This window comes from Rhinolophus ferrumequinum, chromosome 11 (assembly GCF_004115265.2).
Source record: "Rhinolophus ferrumequinum isolate MPI-CBG mRhiFer1 chromosome 11, mRhiFer1_v1.p, whole genome shotgun sequence".
Classification (NCBI taxonomy): Eukaryota; Metazoa; Chordata; class Mammalia; order Chiroptera; family Rhinolophidae; genus Rhinolophus; species Rhinolophus ferrumequinum.
This window is the reverse complement of record NC_046294.1, coordinates 2,279,608-2,298,320: the sequence shown is the minus strand read 5'-3', so window position 1 is coordinate 2,298,320 and position 18,713 is coordinate 2,279,608. Positions and strand designations below refer to the sequence as shown.

General features: G+C 52.3%; 1 protein-coding gene and 1 long non-coding RNA gene across 4 annotated transcripts; one reads left to right on the top strand and one right to left on the bottom strand.

Moving 5' to 3' along the window:
- Positions 1–1,474: 1,474 nt before the first annotated feature.
- Positions 1,475–11,025, bottom strand: LOC117029803 (membrane-spanning 4-domains subfamily A member 6A). 3 transcript variants are annotated; one of them, XM_033118990.1, is made up of 8 exons: positions 10,842–11,022; positions 9,833–9,946; positions 9,333–9,462; positions 7,715–7,849; positions 7,155–7,211; positions 5,546–5,749; positions 2,618–2,719; positions 1,475–1,917 (listed from the first exon to the last, which is right to left on the bottom strand). In XM_033118990.1, the coding sequence occupies exons 2-8, from the start codon at positions 9,835–9,837 to the stop codon at positions 1,780–1,782; spliced, it is 771 nt and encodes a 256-aa protein (XP_032974881.1). In that variant the 5' UTR covers positions 9,838–9,946; positions 10,842–11,022; the 3' UTR covers positions 1,475–1,779. The 3 variants fall into 3 exon arrangements, with proteins under 3 accessions (XP_032974881.1, XP_032974882.1, XP_032974883.1); XM_033118991.1 differs by having other exon boundaries at positions 9,333–9,459; XM_033118992.1 differs by lacking the exon at positions 7,715–7,849 and having other exon boundaries at positions 10,842–11,025.
- Positions 11,026–11,740: 715 nt separating this feature from the next.
- Positions 11,741–17,260, top strand: LOC117030801 (uncharacterized). The gene is made up of 3 exons (XR_004424448.1): positions 11,741–11,856; positions 14,064–14,261; positions 16,285–17,260. It is a non-coding gene; the product is annotated as an uncharacterized LOC117030801 (long non-coding RNA).
- Positions 17,261–18,713: the final 1,453 nt, after the last annotated feature.

The window sequence follows — 18,713 nt, the reverse complement described above, 5'->3', positions numbered from 1 at the left end:
TAGCCACTGGAAGATGATATTTGAAAATGGGTATCTAGAAAAACTGAACAGGATGAAACAAACTGGCAAGACTTTTGGATGAGACAGAGAAACTCTGCATGCTCAGGGGGTACAGAGTCTGGGAGGACAAAATACGGGGTGTGTCACCCCGATGTGCCCACCCATGTCAAGTTCCCATTCTCTTCCAACACTGTCCCTGACCTCAGCATGGCTGGTCTGCCCAGGTGGAGAGCTTCATCTCTGGAGGTGACTCACACCTTCTTTACGTCCGTTCATCCTGGCCTTTTGTTCCATTGAGGACTGGAAACAGACACCACCACCACCACCCCGACAGACTCTGCTCCCTGCATGTTGCTCAAATGCCTGATACGCAGCCCCCACCGTGCACCCCCTTCCTCCAGGATCCTGCCCACCGCGGGGAGGTTTACCCATCACACGGCCACCTGGCCAGGCCCTCTGTGCTCTGTGCCACCAGCAGGCACGAGTGATTGGTCCAAGCCCCATCTCAGCATTTGCTGTTCACCACCATGCCAGGTGTCTGCCAACCGTGCAGACTGGGGTCCCCAGGCTCTGTGATGGAAGGCAGCATGTAGCAAGTGTCAGGGAATGTTCCTGGGGTGATCCCTGGGGAAAGGAAGAGAATGAGAGGGAAAGGGAGAGGAGGGGAGAGGAGGGGAGGGGAGAGGAGGGGAAGAGAGGGGAGGAGAGGAGTCGGGAGGGGAAGGGCGGCCGGGAGGGGAGCAGGTTTGGGCAGCAGGTTTGGAGTGTCGTGCCATCTCAGTGAAGGCCACAGCTACCAGCTACAAAGCTGGGGTGACCCTTCCAAGGTGTCCTGACTTGGAGCGAGAGGACCCAGGGTCCCATGTCGGCTGCCTACCTACATGTGATAAAATGTGAGAACCCACCAGGTGGGGTCCGTGTGGTCGTTCAGCTAAGTCCTACCACTCAGCCTGGCTTCCTGGGGCCCGCCGTGACCCATCTGCACCCTGGTGGCCTGAGGGGTTTGTCACAAACATGGGAATCCATGGGAGGCAACCAGGAGACCCACGCAGAACACATTCGCTTAGAAGACAGACTTGTTCATAAGTCCCTTAGGATCTTGGGCCCAAGTTTCCAGCGAGGTCCACACACTCTCTCAAGGAGCATTGGTTTTCACAGTTCACCTTAACTCACTGTTAACCTCAGGACCACGCTCGTGGGCCTGCCCAGAGCCACCTGCCACGGTCCCATCACCACCACCTGTGCGGCCACCTGAGCCATGAGCCCTGAGCCCCACCAGACTCACCCTGGGGACACCTGAGTGAGAGGCAATGAGCATTTATTTGAGATCAAAGAATAGCTATTCGGGAATCACTGATTCAGGCAGAAGCCCAAATAGTGTTCTGATGGGGAGACAAAAGCCAGGGTTGTTTATGAGAAAGGAAAGGGGACAATTACACCAGTAGGAGAAAGGCCATTGGTGCAGATAACATAGTGACACTAATTCTAAACAATGTGTATTATATTAATATGTTTTCAGTCTGGTAGTCATGATATCTGCTCTCTTGTTATCTTTGCAAACAGGTCATTGGGGCACAAGGTTGCTTTAGGCCCAGTGCAAAGGTTGTTTTGCTGTTTGGACATTCCAAAGGCTAGAGGTATAAGATGTGCCAGACAGTTCCCCTGGAGTAGCAGCTCCCTTTTAAAGTGGCTCCATTTCTACATATATTTTTTTTGACATCTCTCTCTTTCACTCTCTGTGTCTCCCTCCGTCCCTGTCTGTCTGTCTCTGTCTCTCCCTCATTCTCTCTCCCTGTTTCCTTCATTCTCTCTCTCCATCGAGGTGGCCAGTTTCTCAGACCCAGGGTCAGGATCAGCAAAAGTCTCTGGGAGCACGTTGATGGTTACCGTCTCACGCTGAGTCAAGAAGCGCACATCCTGGAGAAGACAGAGCATGTGAGCACCCGTTGAACTCAGTTCCGAGCTGTAGGCACGTGTCCTTCCCAGCCACCACCCGCAGAGTGACACAGGGAGCCATCGCCGGCCCAGGCTGACCATAGTGACAGCAGAGTAGCCTGTCCAGCCGCAGTGAGCTCGCAGGACTCCCCCTGGTCTTCCTTAACACGGTCTCGAATGAATCCAATCAGTTAATTCCTTCCATGTCTGAGCCATGGGATTTGGTCTGAGTATGATTTTGCTCTCGTTTCTCAGGAGGTGTGTGAAAGTCTTTTTAATAAGTGTGACATGGGAGGAGGAGTTCCAAGATGAGGAAATCCTGGAGGCCAGGCACCTGCTCCAGGCCAAGTAGGGAAACTGAGCCTGCTCTGGGGAAGGGGCTCATCTCGACTCAGGCACCTTAGGCATCAGATAAGTTGCCCGGCCTCCAGAGCCTCAGTTTCCTCTTCTGCTAAGCCAGTGGTTTGTACAACTGCTGTCTAGGCCGACCAGGTCCTCAGCAGCAGCACCGGACCCGCCCCGGCCCTGGACCCCTGCCCCCTCGCTGTCCTGCCCTCCCAGCAGATGCTTCACTCTCAGTGGGACCCACGCTCGTGGGCCTACCCAGTGCAACCTGCCACAGTCCCACGACCACCCCCTGAGCAGCCACCTGTGCCGCGAGCCCCGGGCCCACCAGACTCACCCCGGGGACGCCTGAACGGGCCTGTCTCCACCAGAGGACGGACGTCGGGATGGCAACGCAGAATTCCAACACCGTGAACAGAAGCATCCCAGACAGCACCCCCTGAAACACAGGGCACACAGGGCTGGTACTGAGACCCCCGGCCCTCTGCTTCCAGGATGGCCAGAGGGCCGCACGCCGTCTTGGACCTCAGAGAGCCTCGCAAGCTGCCCTCACTCCTGCTGCCGGTTGGCATTATTTAGTTTGCTCACGTGCATACCTGCCCCCACCTGTTCCTGATTCCTGGGAGACAGGGGCGAGCCCTGGGTTCCAGAGCGGGTGGCAGACGCCAGGCTCCCAGGGGAGCCTCCAGACGCGCGTGGAGCCTCCAGGGCTAGTCTCTTTACTTGTCTGAACTTTGGTTTCCTCCTCTGTGAAGTGGGCACGCCGATGCTTAGCCCTCAGGTCCACACGGGTGGAAAGTGCAGGAGACCTTTGCAAACTGGAGCCATCACCCTCTACTCACCGCTCCCCTCCGGCAGCAAGGGACCCGGTGACCTGCAGAAGGGGTCGGCTGGGGTAGCTGCCAATACCCACGCGGACCCCCATAGCTCCACAGCCCTGGGTCACCTTCCTCCGAGCGAGAGCCAGCAGGTAGGACAGGTGAGGCCACAGGTGTGCAGCCCCTCGGATTCATTCATGCTGACCATGACTGAGGGGGTTGCATAGTGGCCCCCAATCTATGTCCACCCGCAAGCTCAGGATGTGACACTGTTTGGAAATAGGGTCTGTGTAGAGCTGATTAGTTAAGTTTATCTTGGATTTAGGGTGAGTTCTAAATGCCACGACAGGTGTTCTTATAAGAAGAGAGAACATAAAAACGCACAGAGGAGGTCAGGTGAGGGAGGATGGAGGCAGAAACTGGGGTGATGTGGCCCCAAGCCAAGGAACCCCTGGAGCCCCCAGAAGCTGGAAGGGACAGGACGGACCCTCATCAGAGCCCTCAGTGGGAGCGCAGCCCAGCGACCCCTTGATTTCTGACTTCTGGTCTCCGAAGGTGAGAGAATGAATTTCTGCTGTTCTCATCTGCCAGCATGGGATCCTTTGCATTCAAGGACCAAGTGGGGAGGGGATGCCGCTGGCCCCCCGACTGCTGAGAAAATCCCCCGCAAGTGTGTATCCTTTACCGCTACACAAACCTCATCCAAACTGCTCACAGCACCACCCCCAGCAGCTCCCATTATCGGCTGGCTTCATCTCTGGGGAGGCCTGAGCTGGGAGGAGGCCATGAGATTTGTCCTTGGGACACTGTCCTTGGGCACGTCTCACCCTCCGGCCGCCTCCCTGGCTGTGAGGACGGAAACCTCCGTCCTCCTTGTCCCATCTCCTTTTCTCAATGTTCTGTGGGCTTGTACCTGTTCTCCTGAGTTTACCCACTAAAAGCCTTTCTGATACAACTGGAATGCGACACAGCCTCCATTATTTTGGTAAAGTTCCGCTTGCCGGTGAGAATGTAAAAGCCTGTCTCGGGATATCCCCCCTGGGGGTTCCACACTCTGCGTTTTGAGCTCTCTGGCTTTACTGTGGGCGCCTGTACTTTGTTTGTCGAAGCTTCTTAGTAAGTCACCTGTTCGGTTCCAAAGGGGAAACACGTGATGCCTTGGGTGTGGGAACAGCTGTTCAGAATCAGGGCCCCTCTGAGGGAAGACGTCCTGGGGAATCCCAAGGCAAAGGTCCTTCCACCGGATCTGCAACTATCTCTCCGCCTCCCAAAAAACTCTTGCTTCCCATGTGTCCACCCACCACGGGCCAGGATCTTGTGCCTTCTTGGAAAATGGGTGGATTTTCTAAAGGACGATTTGGAACTGTAGTGGCCACTTTGGGGAAACTTGGACTTAGGTAAGACAGTCCACTTTAAGGGGTACCCTTGAGAAGAGGGACCCCAACCTGTCAGAGACCAAGGACTGCATTCTGTGATTGTGCAGAAGCCTCTGAAAGACAGGGGGACTCCACACATTGCTCCCCTCAAAGCATCCTTATAGCACCAATGAAGAAACTTCAGTGAAACATTTTGGCCACCTGAGCAGGTAACCTTAATTTTGTCCACCTGCCAGAAACACACCATGGATACAGGTACTCTTCGGAGCTCTGTTATTGTGCCTGAGACAAGGCTATAATTTTAAAATGTAAGTTTATAAGGCGTCTGTGTCTGGACACAAGTTTGTTCTATATCTGTGTGTGTATCATGTATGTGATTTTTTAAAAGCTTGTCATTCAGGGACTCTGGTCCTCACGCAAGAACGCAGGATATGGTGAGGCCGAAAAGGAACACCCACGGAGCCATAGATAGGGGAGTCACATCACTATAGTCTCGCTGGCGGCTGGGTTGGAGACACAGGAGGCAGGAGTCACACGATCCGCAACCTGCCGTCCGCTTCTCTGCCAACCAACCAACCCCACTTGCTAACTGCAATCCCTGCCTGCTAGCTCAGCCACGGCAGTTATATCGGTGGCTAATGGCTAACCGGTTACAGCTGATGGCCAACTAGTCACAGCTGATGGCCATCTGCTACCCGAGCCAGCACCTTCCCACGTGAGGCCGAGAGCCTGGAAACTGCTCTCTGGGACTCCGTCCCCAGAGAGCTCTCTTTAATTGGCTTAAAGAAAAATTATGCAAATTATAAAAAATTATAAAAATTATACAAATTTAATGTTCCTCAAACTCTCAGAAAGATAGAAACTAACCCAAATGTTTGTCAAGTTCACGTGGTCTGGGATAACCTTTGATAGATACAGGCTAGTTTACGTACAGCCCACTTGGCTGCTTTTCCTCTGCCTCTTTGGACCTTCCCCCAGAGCCCCTCTCCCTCTGAAGAAAGTGCAGATGACAAGAAGCTGGGAATCTCCCAGATTTCTCCAGTCTGGAACATTCTATCTGAATATACTCACCAGCAAAATGGAGCTGGCGATGGCACACTTAAAGGTTGTGCTTTCTGAACTGTAGTAGCTGTTCGTGTGTGGCTGCGTGGGCATCACATCAAGCTCACACTCTCCCCAGGCGACAAGTACCGTGGCCATGTGGAAGGTAATGAGTACGAAGCCCACAAAAGCAGTGACGAGACTCAGGAGGTTGGTAGCCAGGCTGGCCCAGGCCTGCGGGGGGATTCCAAGTCAGGGCTTCTGCACAGCACGTCCCTACTGCATTGCAAACGTGGGTTTCCACATCGGGGTCCCACGGCAGGACGGGTCCCTGTGATAGGATCCGTTTCTCGTCCTTCCGCCCTCCGCAGAGCTCCCTAGCCCACGGGGAAATGCTTGCAGAATGCACGAATGTGAGAGTGAAGCATATGCTTCCGGGTGGGACCAAGGGACTCAGGACTGGGCAGGACCGGATGACAACACGCACAGGACCGCTGTCCAGTTGGGCCATCCCGAGCAGGCAGGAGATCGAGCTGTCCATAGTGCTTGGTAACCACTGCCACCCTAGTCCCCCAGATCTCCCCGCTGGCGTTGCCCTGCCCCACCCAGCCACTCTGAAGAGGCTCCCACCTCCCCCATCTCCCCAAAGCCTGCAGGAAGCCCTGTCCTGGGGTTGGGCTGGCATCACATGGGGGCCACATTCTGCACCATCACCCCAGCTCAGCCTGAGGGGCCCCCGCACGGCAGGGCTAGAGGCAGAGGGGTCTTCTTATCTAACTCCAGTGGATACACCACACAGGGATACAGTAGAATTGGGGCTCCCCCCATGCTTTCCATCCATTCCCCTGCACAAACCAAAAGTTGCCTGAGGGACACGCCTCGGCAGGTGAGAGAACCAAGCACCACACAGGGGAGGGGCCCTACGTGGACGTTTATAGCCCAGCCCCGGGGTGAGCCCAGAGGAGTGCAGAGACCACAGCTGCACTCAGGGCACGGAAGCCCCTGGAAGCAGGAAGCCTGGATTCTAGTCTCAGGCCGTTCAGACTCAATTTACCTATCTCTAGCCCCCACCCATGCCTCTTGAAGAAAAGGGAAGTTTTTGCAGTTTAGAAGTGTCCCATCCCTCAACATCCCCCGTGCCCCCCTTTACCCCATTCTTGTCTGACCTGGCTATACAAGAATGCAGGGACCTGCTCCCGGGGCCACCGTCAGTGACCAAGTGTGAGCCTCGGCCTGAACAAGTCCCCGTTCTGGGTTCCATCTTGAGGGAGGGGCATTTCTTATGGTCTCTGCTTTTCTTGCCCAAAGGGTGGCATGCTACAAACACCTCACCATTTCCACATGCCGTGTCCCCTATGGTCACTGAGGACCTAGATTTAGGTGGCCAGTTGGCACCAAAGAATGTCATGACCAGGCAGGGTTGCTCCATAAAGTGGCCCAGAGCCTGGCGACGGCTCGGTGCTGGTTAGCGGGTGGGTATCGCGGGAGGAGAGCAGGCACACGCCGGCCCTCTGGGCTGCTCATCCTGGGCCATTGACTGAGGGCGCCTGTTCCGACCTGGGGGTCCGCTCGCTCATCCGTCTGAGTACCCTCCAAAGCCCCTTTGAAGTAAGCAAGGCGCCGTCATGCCTCCACTCACCATACGCTTATTTGTTCTTTTTTCCATGATGATGGACAGCAATCCGGAGACGATAAACTACTCAGAAAAGAGGAAACAGGGCAGGGTGGTTTCTATGCAAAGAGGCAGCCCCAACGTCCCCACCACCCAGCTGGCACGTCTTTGCTCTCCTGTAGGACTGAAGGCATTGGGGACATTGGGGCCTGTCCTGGGGTGTCAGGGACAGTCAGGTAGTCCTGTGTCACAGCTTATGATCAATAGCACCCTTTTATGTTTAAAACTGTCCCTGTTGGGGCTACCAATTTTACAGTCCCCCCAGAGAGAAGCCACTGCGCTCCCTGAGCCCCAGGGGACGACAATACGATCATGTCAGAAGACGTGAACTTGGAGCCAGTAAGTCACACTGTCCCCCCTGCAGAGCCACCCCCGCGCCCCCCACCTCCATCTTACCACCAAACAAGTTCCACACCTGCGTCTTTACTTTCCAAACAACAGATTCTGCCGGGACACAGGTGAGCCGCAGACTGAGCCCGCCCTCTCCAACCCAGAGACCACCCCCCAACGAGTGCCCACTCACTCACACACTTGGCACCTACGAACGGGTAGCCAGACTTCACCAGGGTGACAATAAGTGAGCTGAAGTGATGGGGGAAGGGAGAACACGCTATAAGGAGCCCCAAGATCATGACCATGAAGCTGGAGATGATCTGGATAGTCTGTTGGGAGAGAAAAGGGGGTTACCAGGTGCCAAACTGCATCCTCCCAAAAACGTGTGTTTCAGCCTTGACCCCGGGACTTGGAATGTGACTCCTGTGGAACTAGAGCTTTTGTAGGTGTGGTCAAGGTCTCAGTGAGCTGGGGTGGGCCCTGAATCCCATATGACAGATGTGGTTCTAAGCAGAGGAGGGAGCCCCAGGGACAGACACACACACAGGAGGAGAACACGGACGCAGGACGGGGCTTGTGCAGCTGCAAACCAGGTAAAGTGGCAGCACCTGCCACTGGGGCGGAGAGCGGCCCCCCGACACGCGATTGGCGACGTGTGGCCTCCAGAAGTCTGCGAGGTTAAGCTTTTAAGCCCCCACTTTGAGGTAATTTGTTACCAGCCAGGGGACCCCAACACACCAGGTGAGCCAGCCAAGGCAGCCACGGTCAGAGCTCCGGGTGTAACCCGGGGAATTGTTAGCAGCTCTGGGGCCTTGGCAAGCAGTGTGGGGACGCTGCCTCAGGTTAGGGCCCAGGGACGTGCACGATGACATCTCATTCCTTAGTAGCTGGGTGGGTGCAGCTTCCCGGGGTCCTGGCAAGGGCCGTGGACCCTGCCTGCGGAGCCCCAAGCTCTGTGCTCCCCGGCCTCCTTTCCGTGCACACAGCAGGTGTGCCGAAGCTGGTTCCCACCTTCCACCACACGCGTGGGCACACGGACCTGTGTTCAGGCCATGGCTCCCTAGCTGGGAGGAATCGCAGGAGCTGTGATGGGGCGCCCAGTGGCCCCCAAATAATCCATCGCAAGCTCTCACTCTTACATAACATTTATTAAGCAATTTCTCACTTGTAAGAGATGAGTCAGCCTGCAAGCCCTTTTCAACCCAACGTGAGGCAGATTTATGTTGAGAATGAGGCAACCGCAGCAGCTCTTGTGGGCAAGGAGGCGCTGAGGGGTCCAGGCATTAGGACCCCACTCCTGGTCCCTGCTGCCACCCGCCACTTGTCCTTTTTCTCCCTGCCCCCTTCCCTCATTCAGTGGAGTGGCGTCTCATTGAGGAATCACGGAGAGAGATGTCAGAAGGCAGACAAAGGGCAAATGTCACATCTGTTCTCAAAATACTTAATAGTTTCAAATGAGTTGTTGGGCGATAAAGTTTCTACAGTTTTCAGAAAGAAAATGTCCCTAGGAGGTAAAATCTAGAAGAGTTTGTTCAACAGAATTTTGAGCACACCCAATATAAAGTGTGTGCAAATACATCATATTGTCCGCTGTCATTCATTTCAAATGAATTAAGAAAGCAAAGTTTCATAAAAGAACTCAGCTCAACATTCCCCATGGAATTGGAACAGGTAGGAACTCCCTGGCTGCCATGGAGAAGACCTGGGCGGTCTCAGAGCCCCCAGGCCCAAGCCTCCGGAGCAGCCTGGGCTCTGCCCTCACTGTGGACGTGCCCCCACACTCAGCCCGTCCACTCTGGCAGCTGCACTTACCCCGAGCACTTTGGCCTCAGCCTTCAGCCCTTGTTTCCTGCTGCCCTGGTTCTCTGCGTGGGGCATGAGGACATCCGCCGGTGGAAGGACCACAAAGTTCCCACCAAATATGTCATGGGGCACCATTCTGCTGGAAGAGGCCAGGACACCAATCTGAGGCCCCAGGGCCTTCACGTGGCAAATGCCCCATATTTCAGTTGCCCCTGGATCCAAACCCTGCATTCATCTCGGGGCGACCTAGGTTTGGGGAAGGGACCTGGAACAGTGGGCACCTCAAATCCAGGGACAGTGAGAATTCTCACGGCGCCATCACCTCGGTAATCAGAGTTCCCTAGATGTCAGAACCCGGCCAGGAGGAGCGTCAGGGGCCAGGGTTCCAGACGGAGCCTGCCGGTCAGCAGCTCTGTCCATCTCCCACCCCCTTCCCCGCCCTCCCCAGCCCCACCTCCACCCTCGCCAGGAATTCCCACCAAGTCTGCATAGCATAAGGACAGACGCACCTCATCCCAACCCAGGAGAGAGATTCGATGCTTTCCGAGTCTGGTCTCCTCCCTTTCTCAGACGAGGCTGTCTCCTTCAGGATGTACCCTTAGCTTTGTCCTGCTTCTGTGGCCCTAATGGGAATAGTGACAGTAACTGATGAAGTAACTCTCAGGGTCAGGTTACCAAGCCCCTGCGATGTGCCAGGCTCCGGGCCCCAGCACAGTAACCCAAATCAGACAGTTGAAGTTCTGGGTTCTGACACGAAACGCTCGTAGCCCATAAGCACCCAGCGTAGCACATAAGCACCCAGCGTAGCCCATAAGCACCCAGCGTAGCACATAAGCACCCAGCGTAGCCCATAAGCACCCAGCGTAGCACATAGCACATGATAACTGCGGGATAAATATGAGCAGCTAATCCCAAATGTAATTTACATGGCTAACTCCCCGTAATTACATGTAACAAATGTTAGCAGTCTCTGTTTCAAGTGTTAGTCAGATTCTCCCAGCTGATGCGTCCCGCCAGCAGACTTTGGCCCGCAGGGGAGCCCCAGAGCTCAGTCCACAGCAAAGCACAGTTAGAGAAAAGCCTGAGTTTGTCCCAAGAGGCCATCATTCTGCTTCCTGGCCTTTGTCTAGCTCTCTCAGAGCTTTCGGGTGCCCCAGACCTCCAGGCTGGAAGAGGCAACATGGACGGCTCGGAAAGGACAGCCAGCTTAGGTGCCCGGTGGAGTCTAGTGGAAATAGCACCAGGCTCCAGGCAGAGGGCCGCCGGTGCTAGTGACAGTCACAAAGACAGGTCTAGATTGCCAGCGAGATCCTGGATCTGTGTATGACAGGCACAGAGCACACTGCACCTTAGACCCTTGGGGCTGCAGGGGCCACTGGACGGGCGGGTGAGCAGACCTTCACCGACTCCTGAAGCTCCTTGGACGCAGAGACGAGGGAGCCCAGCTCCTCCACTCCCTCCCCAGTGCAGTTCCAAAATACAAGGGCTCCCAGCCCAGGACGATGCCTGGATGCCTACCTGCCCCTGGGCTTCTGCAGAGCTGCAGCCGGGGTGGGGGCGTGCAGGGCCTCCCCAGCTGGTCTGGCCCGAACAACTTCCTTTTCGCTTTTCCCTGAGAAGCTCCTTGTGCCCTCTGAACTGGCACTGTTACTGCACAAGAAGTGGCGCTGGCCCTTCTCAAGGGGGATGGGGTGTTGTGAAATGAGCAGGCTTCCGTCTTCCCCATTTTGAGTTCTGAATGGATGGTGATAAGCAGAACTAATTTAAATGAGAACGCCAGCTGCCCGCTCAGCAACCAGTCTGATGACAGTTCCTTCCAGCCGTGTGGGCAGACGGGAGTGTCTCAAGCTCCCAGGTCTTAGATTCCTTCCTGTCTAACTGACAGGATGCCCCGCTCTGTATGGCTCTGCGCTCCTACTCACCCCACCTTGACCCACCTCCTAGGCTCCCACCTGTCAAACTCGCCACCTGCTTGCGTCCCCGCTGCCCCCTAACCACCACTGTCAGCAGGCGTATTCAGGAATTTGCCAAGGTCCCCTCTGCTCCACCCACAGCCACAGCACCCAACACCGTTGTCACCCCCAAGCCATCCCTTCTTCTCTGGGAGGAAGGGGGAGGAGTGGGAGGAGTCTGGTGGCTTAACAGACGGGGAGACCTCGGTCTCAAAAATGATTGAGGAGCCCAAAGAATGTTCCTTGATGTGTGTTATACCTCTCGAGATTTACTCTACTAGAAACTAAGTCTGAAATTTTTAAAATGTGGACTGATCAAATCATTTGAAATTACCATACCCCCATTCCATATAAACATTAATCATATTTTTATGAAAAAGAACTCTCTGGTCCTTTAAAAAGGAATTGAGTGAGCAGAGCCACGTGGTTTTGCGTGTTTGCGGATCTGTTTAACGCCTGACGTCACAGGAGAGGGCTGGACCGGCACGTCTGCGTCTGCGTTCCATCGGTGGCTTCATCCCGCATCTGGAAGCTTCTGGAAAACCCCAGTGAGGCAGGTTGATAACGTGTATTATGTGAAGGTAATTTTCACTTCTCTTACCCTGGAAGGGTCTTAGGGGCCACACCCTGAGAACCACTTCGCAGGGGGCAATGCGACATGGAAATGAGATCCAAGGAGTGGGGGTACCCCTCTCCCCCAGTTCCCTGGTTTGGCTCTCTACATTGATGATACTCGACAATTAACCTTTCAGTGGAGCAGAGCTGTGGGTGTTGCCACCCAGGGAGGGGATCGGCGCTCCGCTACTCCCACCTAACCCTAGTTGGCTGCTCACCGAGGGTCGACCATCTCCCCCGTGATGCCTCCTGCCCCCACTAGGGGGAGCTCGAGTCATCACCATCCTTAGACTCTGAACCCACGTGGTGACGCTGGAAATTAGAGTAGCAGGTGTTTCCTTTATTCATGGTTTCCTGCATCTCAATACAGTACTAACCGGTTTGTAAATTTAGCCAGGTAATTTTAACAACTCTTTGAAGTCGGGCCTATTGTTACCCTACTTCAGCCTAAACCAAAGGCCACTTGGCCATCTGAGCTGGTGGTTGTCCAACTGCGCTGGCACGTTGATTATAACGAGGGTCCTTCCCACGGCTCTGCATCTTGGTTATAAATCGTGTTGGGACGCGCGTGGGTCTGTTTCTGGGCCCTCTGCTCTGTCCCATTGGTCCCTTTATCCATCCTTGGACAACACCACACTCAAGCAGTCACGTCTTTGTAATATATGTAATTCTCTAATACAGACATGAACCATACACACAATAGTGTCCAGTCATCTGAGCCCTCCTACCTTGGGGGAAAGGGTATCAAGTAAAAGGAAATTAGGCACTTGAGACCTTGTCATGGGAATGGCAGGATCACTATGGGTCCCTCCACTGCCCCCCCACCCCCCCCACACACACACTCATGCCCTTGTAAACTGTGAGCTCTATGCAGCAGCCTTAGGCGTCCCGGAACCCCAATGGCAAGAGCACCCATATGTTCATGCTGCTTTATCTGCAGAGTCTTAATAGTTTTAATAATAGTAACAGTAACATTGTGTTTGCATTTGGCCATTTACGTGTTAACTCACTTAATCTTTCTGACAACCCTTGTGGTTATATTGGTTTCCTGAGGCTGCCATAACCGAGGACCACAGACTGGGTGGCTTCGACAACAGGAATTCATTGTCTCAGTCTGGAGGCCAGAGGTAGGAAACCAAGGTGTCGGCAGGAACTCATTCCCTGTGAAGGCTCCAGAAGATGGTCCTTCCTGCCTCTTCCAGCTTCTGGGGGCTCCAGGTGTGTCTTGGTTTGTGCCCACATCACCCCAATGTCTGCCTGCATCCTCGTCTCATCTTCTTATAAGGACCACAGTCATTGGAGGCGGGTCCCCCCTGCTCCAGTGGGATGTCATTTCAACTCGTTACACTTTGCAAATAAGGTCACATTCATAGATAGAGGGAGTGTGGGGACAGAGTCCCAGAGAGCAGTTTCCAGGCTCTTGGCCTCACGTGGAAAGGTGCTGGCTCGGGTAGCAGATGCCCATCAGCTGTGACAAGTTGGCCATCAGCTGTTACCGGTTAGCCATTGGCCACTGATATAACTGCCGTGGCTACACTAGCAGGCAGGGATTGCAGTTAGCAAGGGGGGTTAGCAAGCGGACTGTGGATTGCAGATTGTGTGGATCCTACTTCCTGTATCTCGCCCGGCCGCCAGCGAGACTGGGGTACAGGAAGACCCCTCGTTAGAGTACCAGGCGGATGTTTGCTTTTGTGTCTCGACCAGCCACCACCGAGAATACAGTGGTATGACTCCCCTGTCCATGGCTCCGTGGGGGTTCCTTTTCGGCCTCACTATATCCTGTGTTCTTGTGCGGGGAGCAGGAGCTGAGGCCCTGCATTACAGGGAGTTAGGACTTGAACCCATCTTTTGGGGGACACAATTCAACCCAGTGCTCTTCCGATCCTTATTCCATAGATAGATAAACTGAGGCACAGAGAGGTGAATCCTTTTGTCTGAAGTCACACGGCCACAGTACCCCAAGCTCAGCCTCTATGTCACATCACCGTCAGCAGGAGCCAGGGTGTAGGGTGGGGGAAAAGGTAACTGCAAAGGAGGAAATTGGGGGGTGTTTATTCTGCATTTGGATTGTTACCATCATCATATGACGAAGTATTTTGTTAAAACTCATAGAATTGTAAATCAAAAAGAGCATCGTACCATATGCTCCCATTTATACGATGTTTTCCAACAGGCAAAACTAATCTTTGGTAAGAAAAATCAGAACAGTAGTTGCCCCTGGCATGGGAACAGAGACTGGCTGGGAAGAGACCTTCGGGAAGTTTTGGAGGATGCTGAAGTAAATACTGAACTGCAATTAATGACGGCACACTGGGGTCTCAGAGCAGCTGTGCTGATGTCTGCGACTTCAGTGGATCAATGGAATAAGCAGGTGTGAAGGGGGGAAGGGGAGGGACAGGTGGCTGGCGGTGACATAATAGATTTCTGTTGCTGTGAGACAAGCAGCCTGTGGCCATGTGACTTAGCAGGGTTCTGGCTAAAACTGGGTTGTGTAGGTCAGTGCACAGGTGTGCCTAGGAGAAGGTGTAGGAGCCTGACTAGAGTTTGGTCAAGCAAAGAACCTCTGTCAAGCCCCCCTCTCGTTCAAGGAAAGACGTCGTTTCGCATTCGGTCGCCTCTTGTTCATTTCGGACCAGCTGAACCACGCTTTGCGACGTGGTAGTAGGGGGATGTGCTGGATGGTGCTACGTGTCAGGCGTTTAATGAGGGGAGTGTCTATGAAAATAAAAGAAAAACAAAGAGGAATCATTAAAAAAAAAAAAAAAAAAAACACAAAAAAACCCCAGTTCTGAGTCCAGAAAGCCGCCGGTTGAGAAGATTTCCAGGTGTTTCCAGATGTCCAGGCTAGAAGCATCTTAAGATGCTGGAGTAAGGACAGTGAGATCCTGGCTGGCAGCTTCCATGTCCGTTAACCTTTCTGAGGGGCCCACACGGCAGTAGGGGTGACGGTTGTCGGACCTGAGCTGTTGGGACCACTTCCAGGGCGTTGATATCAAGTTATCAGCAGCGTGTGCAAGGCTTCAGGCGAAGGGCAGCTTTGTTCCCAATGGTTCCAGGCGAGAAGGGAGAAAAACTGGAACGTTCGTGTGGCTGGGGAGTTGTAGCTAGGTTTTGAAGGAAACTAGAAGAATTCAAGATCCAGTCGTTTACAAAACCTTAGAAACCGTGAACAGGATTAGCCCACAAGGGGACTAAACAAGGGCGTGTTACAGCGTTCCATGGAAACATAACTTCTCCCCCTACAGACATCCATCCCCATTCCTACCAAAGATAAACAAAGTAAGACTAATGTGTTGGCAAACTAACTCTAATCTCACTATGACTTACATGGGGCAGTGAGAATGCTGATGGCCCTATGGGCTCTTTTGAAGTCTGCTTTGCTGGCACTTTTTATACGGACTCTCAGATTGGACTTTTGAAAGCCTCCCGAGGCTGGAAGCCCAGCTGTCATGCAGGGTCTCAGCTCCCGCTCCCCACATAAGAACGCAGGACATGGCGAGGCCGAAAAGGAACACCCACGGAGCCATAGATAGGGGAGTCACACCACTATAGTCTCGCTGGCGGCTGGGTTGGAGACACAGGAGGCAGGAGCCACACTGTCCGCAACCTGCCATCTGCTTCTCTGCCAACCCACCTCACTTGCCAACTGCAATCCACTTGCCAGCCACCATTTCCTTGCTAGCCCCCGTTTTCTGCTAGTGTAGCCACGGCAGTTATATTCGTGGCCAGTGGCTCACTGGTTATAGCTGATGGCTGTCCCCACACCAGCCAAGGACTCGCTCGCTGTCAGACCCCACCTGCAATACCCATAGACTCCCGTGGGCTTGTCCTTCACCCAAGGAAAATGCTTTCCATGGAGGGCCCTCGTGGACCACTGACTGGATGCTAGATGATAGTAAGAAATTGTTGATAATTTCTAGGTGTGGAAATGGTATTGGGTTTATGATTTTCTGACAGCCCTTACTTGCTAAAGGAAGTGTGAGTTACATTGCATCATGCCTGGGAGTTGTTACAAAGTAGTACCGGAGAGAGTGGGTAGGGGCCTAGATGAAGTAAAACTGGCTGGGGACTGATGGGCACATTGATTGGGGTTCAGCACGCTGCTTTACCTAGTTTTGTATATTTTTTTAATTGTTAATTTTGTTCCAGAATAAAAAGCTAAAATAAAGTGATGATTCCATGCAATTTAGCTGAACTTTTCAGAGTGGTGGTGGTGGCGGGGAGATTATGTATACCTGCAAAGAAAAAAAAAAAAAAAAGTTTGGTGGGGGCAGGGAGAATTCATTTGACCTAGTCCAGATTTAACAAAGCCAAATATAAATAAGCCGTTTCTAGAAAGCTGAGTTGTTTTTAATTCACGGGCCATTCATTAATTTATGTTTGATGGATTGCAGCTTCCTCTCCTGGCTATGATAGAAGCGCTTATATCAGACCGACTAAATCACTGAGAACAAGTGGGAAAGATGGAAAAAATACACAAAGCAGCTGTTGAAAGCACAGGAGAGAACCCAGGACATGAGGTGTCTGGAGGCTGGTGAGAGGGGAACTTCAGCCAAGTGGCCACATATGCCTCTGCTTTTCCCCATGGCACCTGCCCTTTTCTTAGTGGCAGAGAGAATAAGATATCAAGGGACAGGCAGGAAGCAGCTGCTGGAAATATTAGCAGGTAGTAATCAAAGTACAGCTAGGTGTTTCTGCACTTCCATGGGGCTGGAGAGACCAAGACTGGAAGTTACCAAAGCAGCCAGAGCTCGCAGGGCACACATTCTAGAGAAAAGGGCACCTTGGAGAAGCAAGCCTGATATTCTGTAATTTTTCCCCTTGAAATATCTGCCAATTATTAAACTGCTTGGAGCAAGAAGGCAAGAAACCAAGCAGAAAGCATCAAATAGGAGCCTTAAAAGCGAAGCAGAGCTTCGGGTAGTTTTGCCTTATCGATAGATGAAAGTTTGGTTTCAGAAGCTATCAAGAAGGAATGGGGTAAGACAGCAAGGTTTTCTATTGAGCTGCGTAAAGGCTAAATCCTAGGAGACAGTGAGGCCAGGAAGACAGACTCCTGGTGAGGAATAAAATCTGCCTCCTGTCATGTCAACTCCTGACTGGATCTGTGTTACCCACCCCCATCCCGACTGCTGACAGAGGACAAATCAGTTACCTCGCAGGAAGATAACATTGTTCACACCTGTTTTATACTTGATATCCGGCATTCAGTCAGACATTACCAAGGAATCCATACAAATATGTAAAGGTGTAATCATTTATAGTGTATGAAATATATTAGAAGTTTATCTTTAAGGTATCAAATCCAAAGCAAGCACAAGGAAGGACATAATAAAAGAAAATAAGAGCAGAGGTCCGTGAGATGAGAAACAGAAAAAGACAGAGAAGACACATAAAACAAAAGCTGGTTCTTTTGCCAATATCAGGAATGAAGTAGGGGCTATCACTACAGACCCCACAGACAGGAAAAGGAAAAACGAGGGAATACCACAAACAACTCTACACACAAAAATTCAACAACTCATATGAAAGAGACCAATTCCTCAAAAAGCAGATACTCCCAGACAGAAAGGCCTTTGCTCCAAGGCCCACTTTGTCACCAGAACTTTTGAGTCATCCCTTTGATGGAGCTGGAAGCCATGCGGTGTCTCAGGTTATGCTGAGGTTTTAGTTATAACTCCTTCAGCCCAAAGCTCTAAGTTCCTGGAAATGGCAAACCTCCTTCAGGGCACTCACTTGGGTTTTCATGCTTCCTCTTTACATCTCAACCCCTTGGAATTCCCCGAGCATCACCGGCAACACAACCTTGTACTTAAAAAGGTGTTTGTTGCTTTTTACGAAGAATTCCAATTTTTTTATAACCAGTTTTTTTTCAATATAGCTGGTCCACCAGATTATTATTTCCAGAAGTAAAAGTCCACCCCAGAGTTTTAGGGAGATTGGAAAAATTTCAGCGTAAAGTGCCTAAGTCTCCAGTGACAAATTCTGTCCTTAGGTTTGTGACAGTCTTTGCCTTACGTGTTAGGAGGAGTGAACAAGTCTTTGAGACCACAGTCTCCAAGGAAGCACAGTCTCCAAGACCTCTTATTCCTTCTCTTACATTATATCTATGAACCATCCCTTTCACGTTTCCTTGGGATGTTGGACGGTGTTAGGTCTGATGATGGAGATGAAACCAAAGTCCACCACAGCCCAGCAGTCTCTGAACTTCACGTGGTTGAGTCCAAAGGGGAAATAGGGTCCTCGAAACCCAGGAAATATTTGCTGAGCTCCTAGAGACATTCTCAGGGGCTAATCCCCACAACCTGGCCCAGAAAAGTTGTATTTGAGTGAAGGGTGTATAACCTGAGTTCCTCTTGAAAGCAAACCCTGAAACAAGGCTTTGGGTGGAAGTGGTTTATTTGGGATGTGTTTGTAGGAAGCAGGGATGAGAGTCTGGGAAGAGTGAAACCAGATGGTGACTACACGGAAGAATTATTGAGTTGGTCACTGCTGTGGGCAAGTGGGATGAATCCCACCAGAGCCTTCTGAGAAGTATGGAGAGCCTCTTGGAATTGTCCACCTAAGGACTGACAGAGAGACGTACTTACCCTGTTTCCCCGAAAATAAGATCTAGTTGGACCATCAGCTCTAATGAGTCGTTTGGAGCAAAAATTAATATAAGACCTGGTGTTATGTTATATCACATTGTATTGTATTGTATTATAAAGACCGGGTCTTATATTATAGTAAAATAAGACCAGGTCTTATATTAATTTTTGCTCCAAAAGATGCATTAGAGCTGACTGTCCGGCTAAGTCTTATTTTCGGGGAAACAGGGTAA

Coding starts and splice junctions, on each gene's coding strand:
- LOC117029803 (XM_033118990.1), bottom strand. Junction 7,212..7,714: donor CGTTCGTAGGTGCCAAGTGT/GTGAGTGAGTGG, acceptor TTTTCTGAGTAG/TTTATCGTCTCCGGATTGCT. Junction 2,720..5,545: donor TCGCCAGCTCCATTTTGCTG/GTGAGTATATTC, acceptor CCTGTGTTTCAG/GGGGTGCTGTCTGGGATGCT.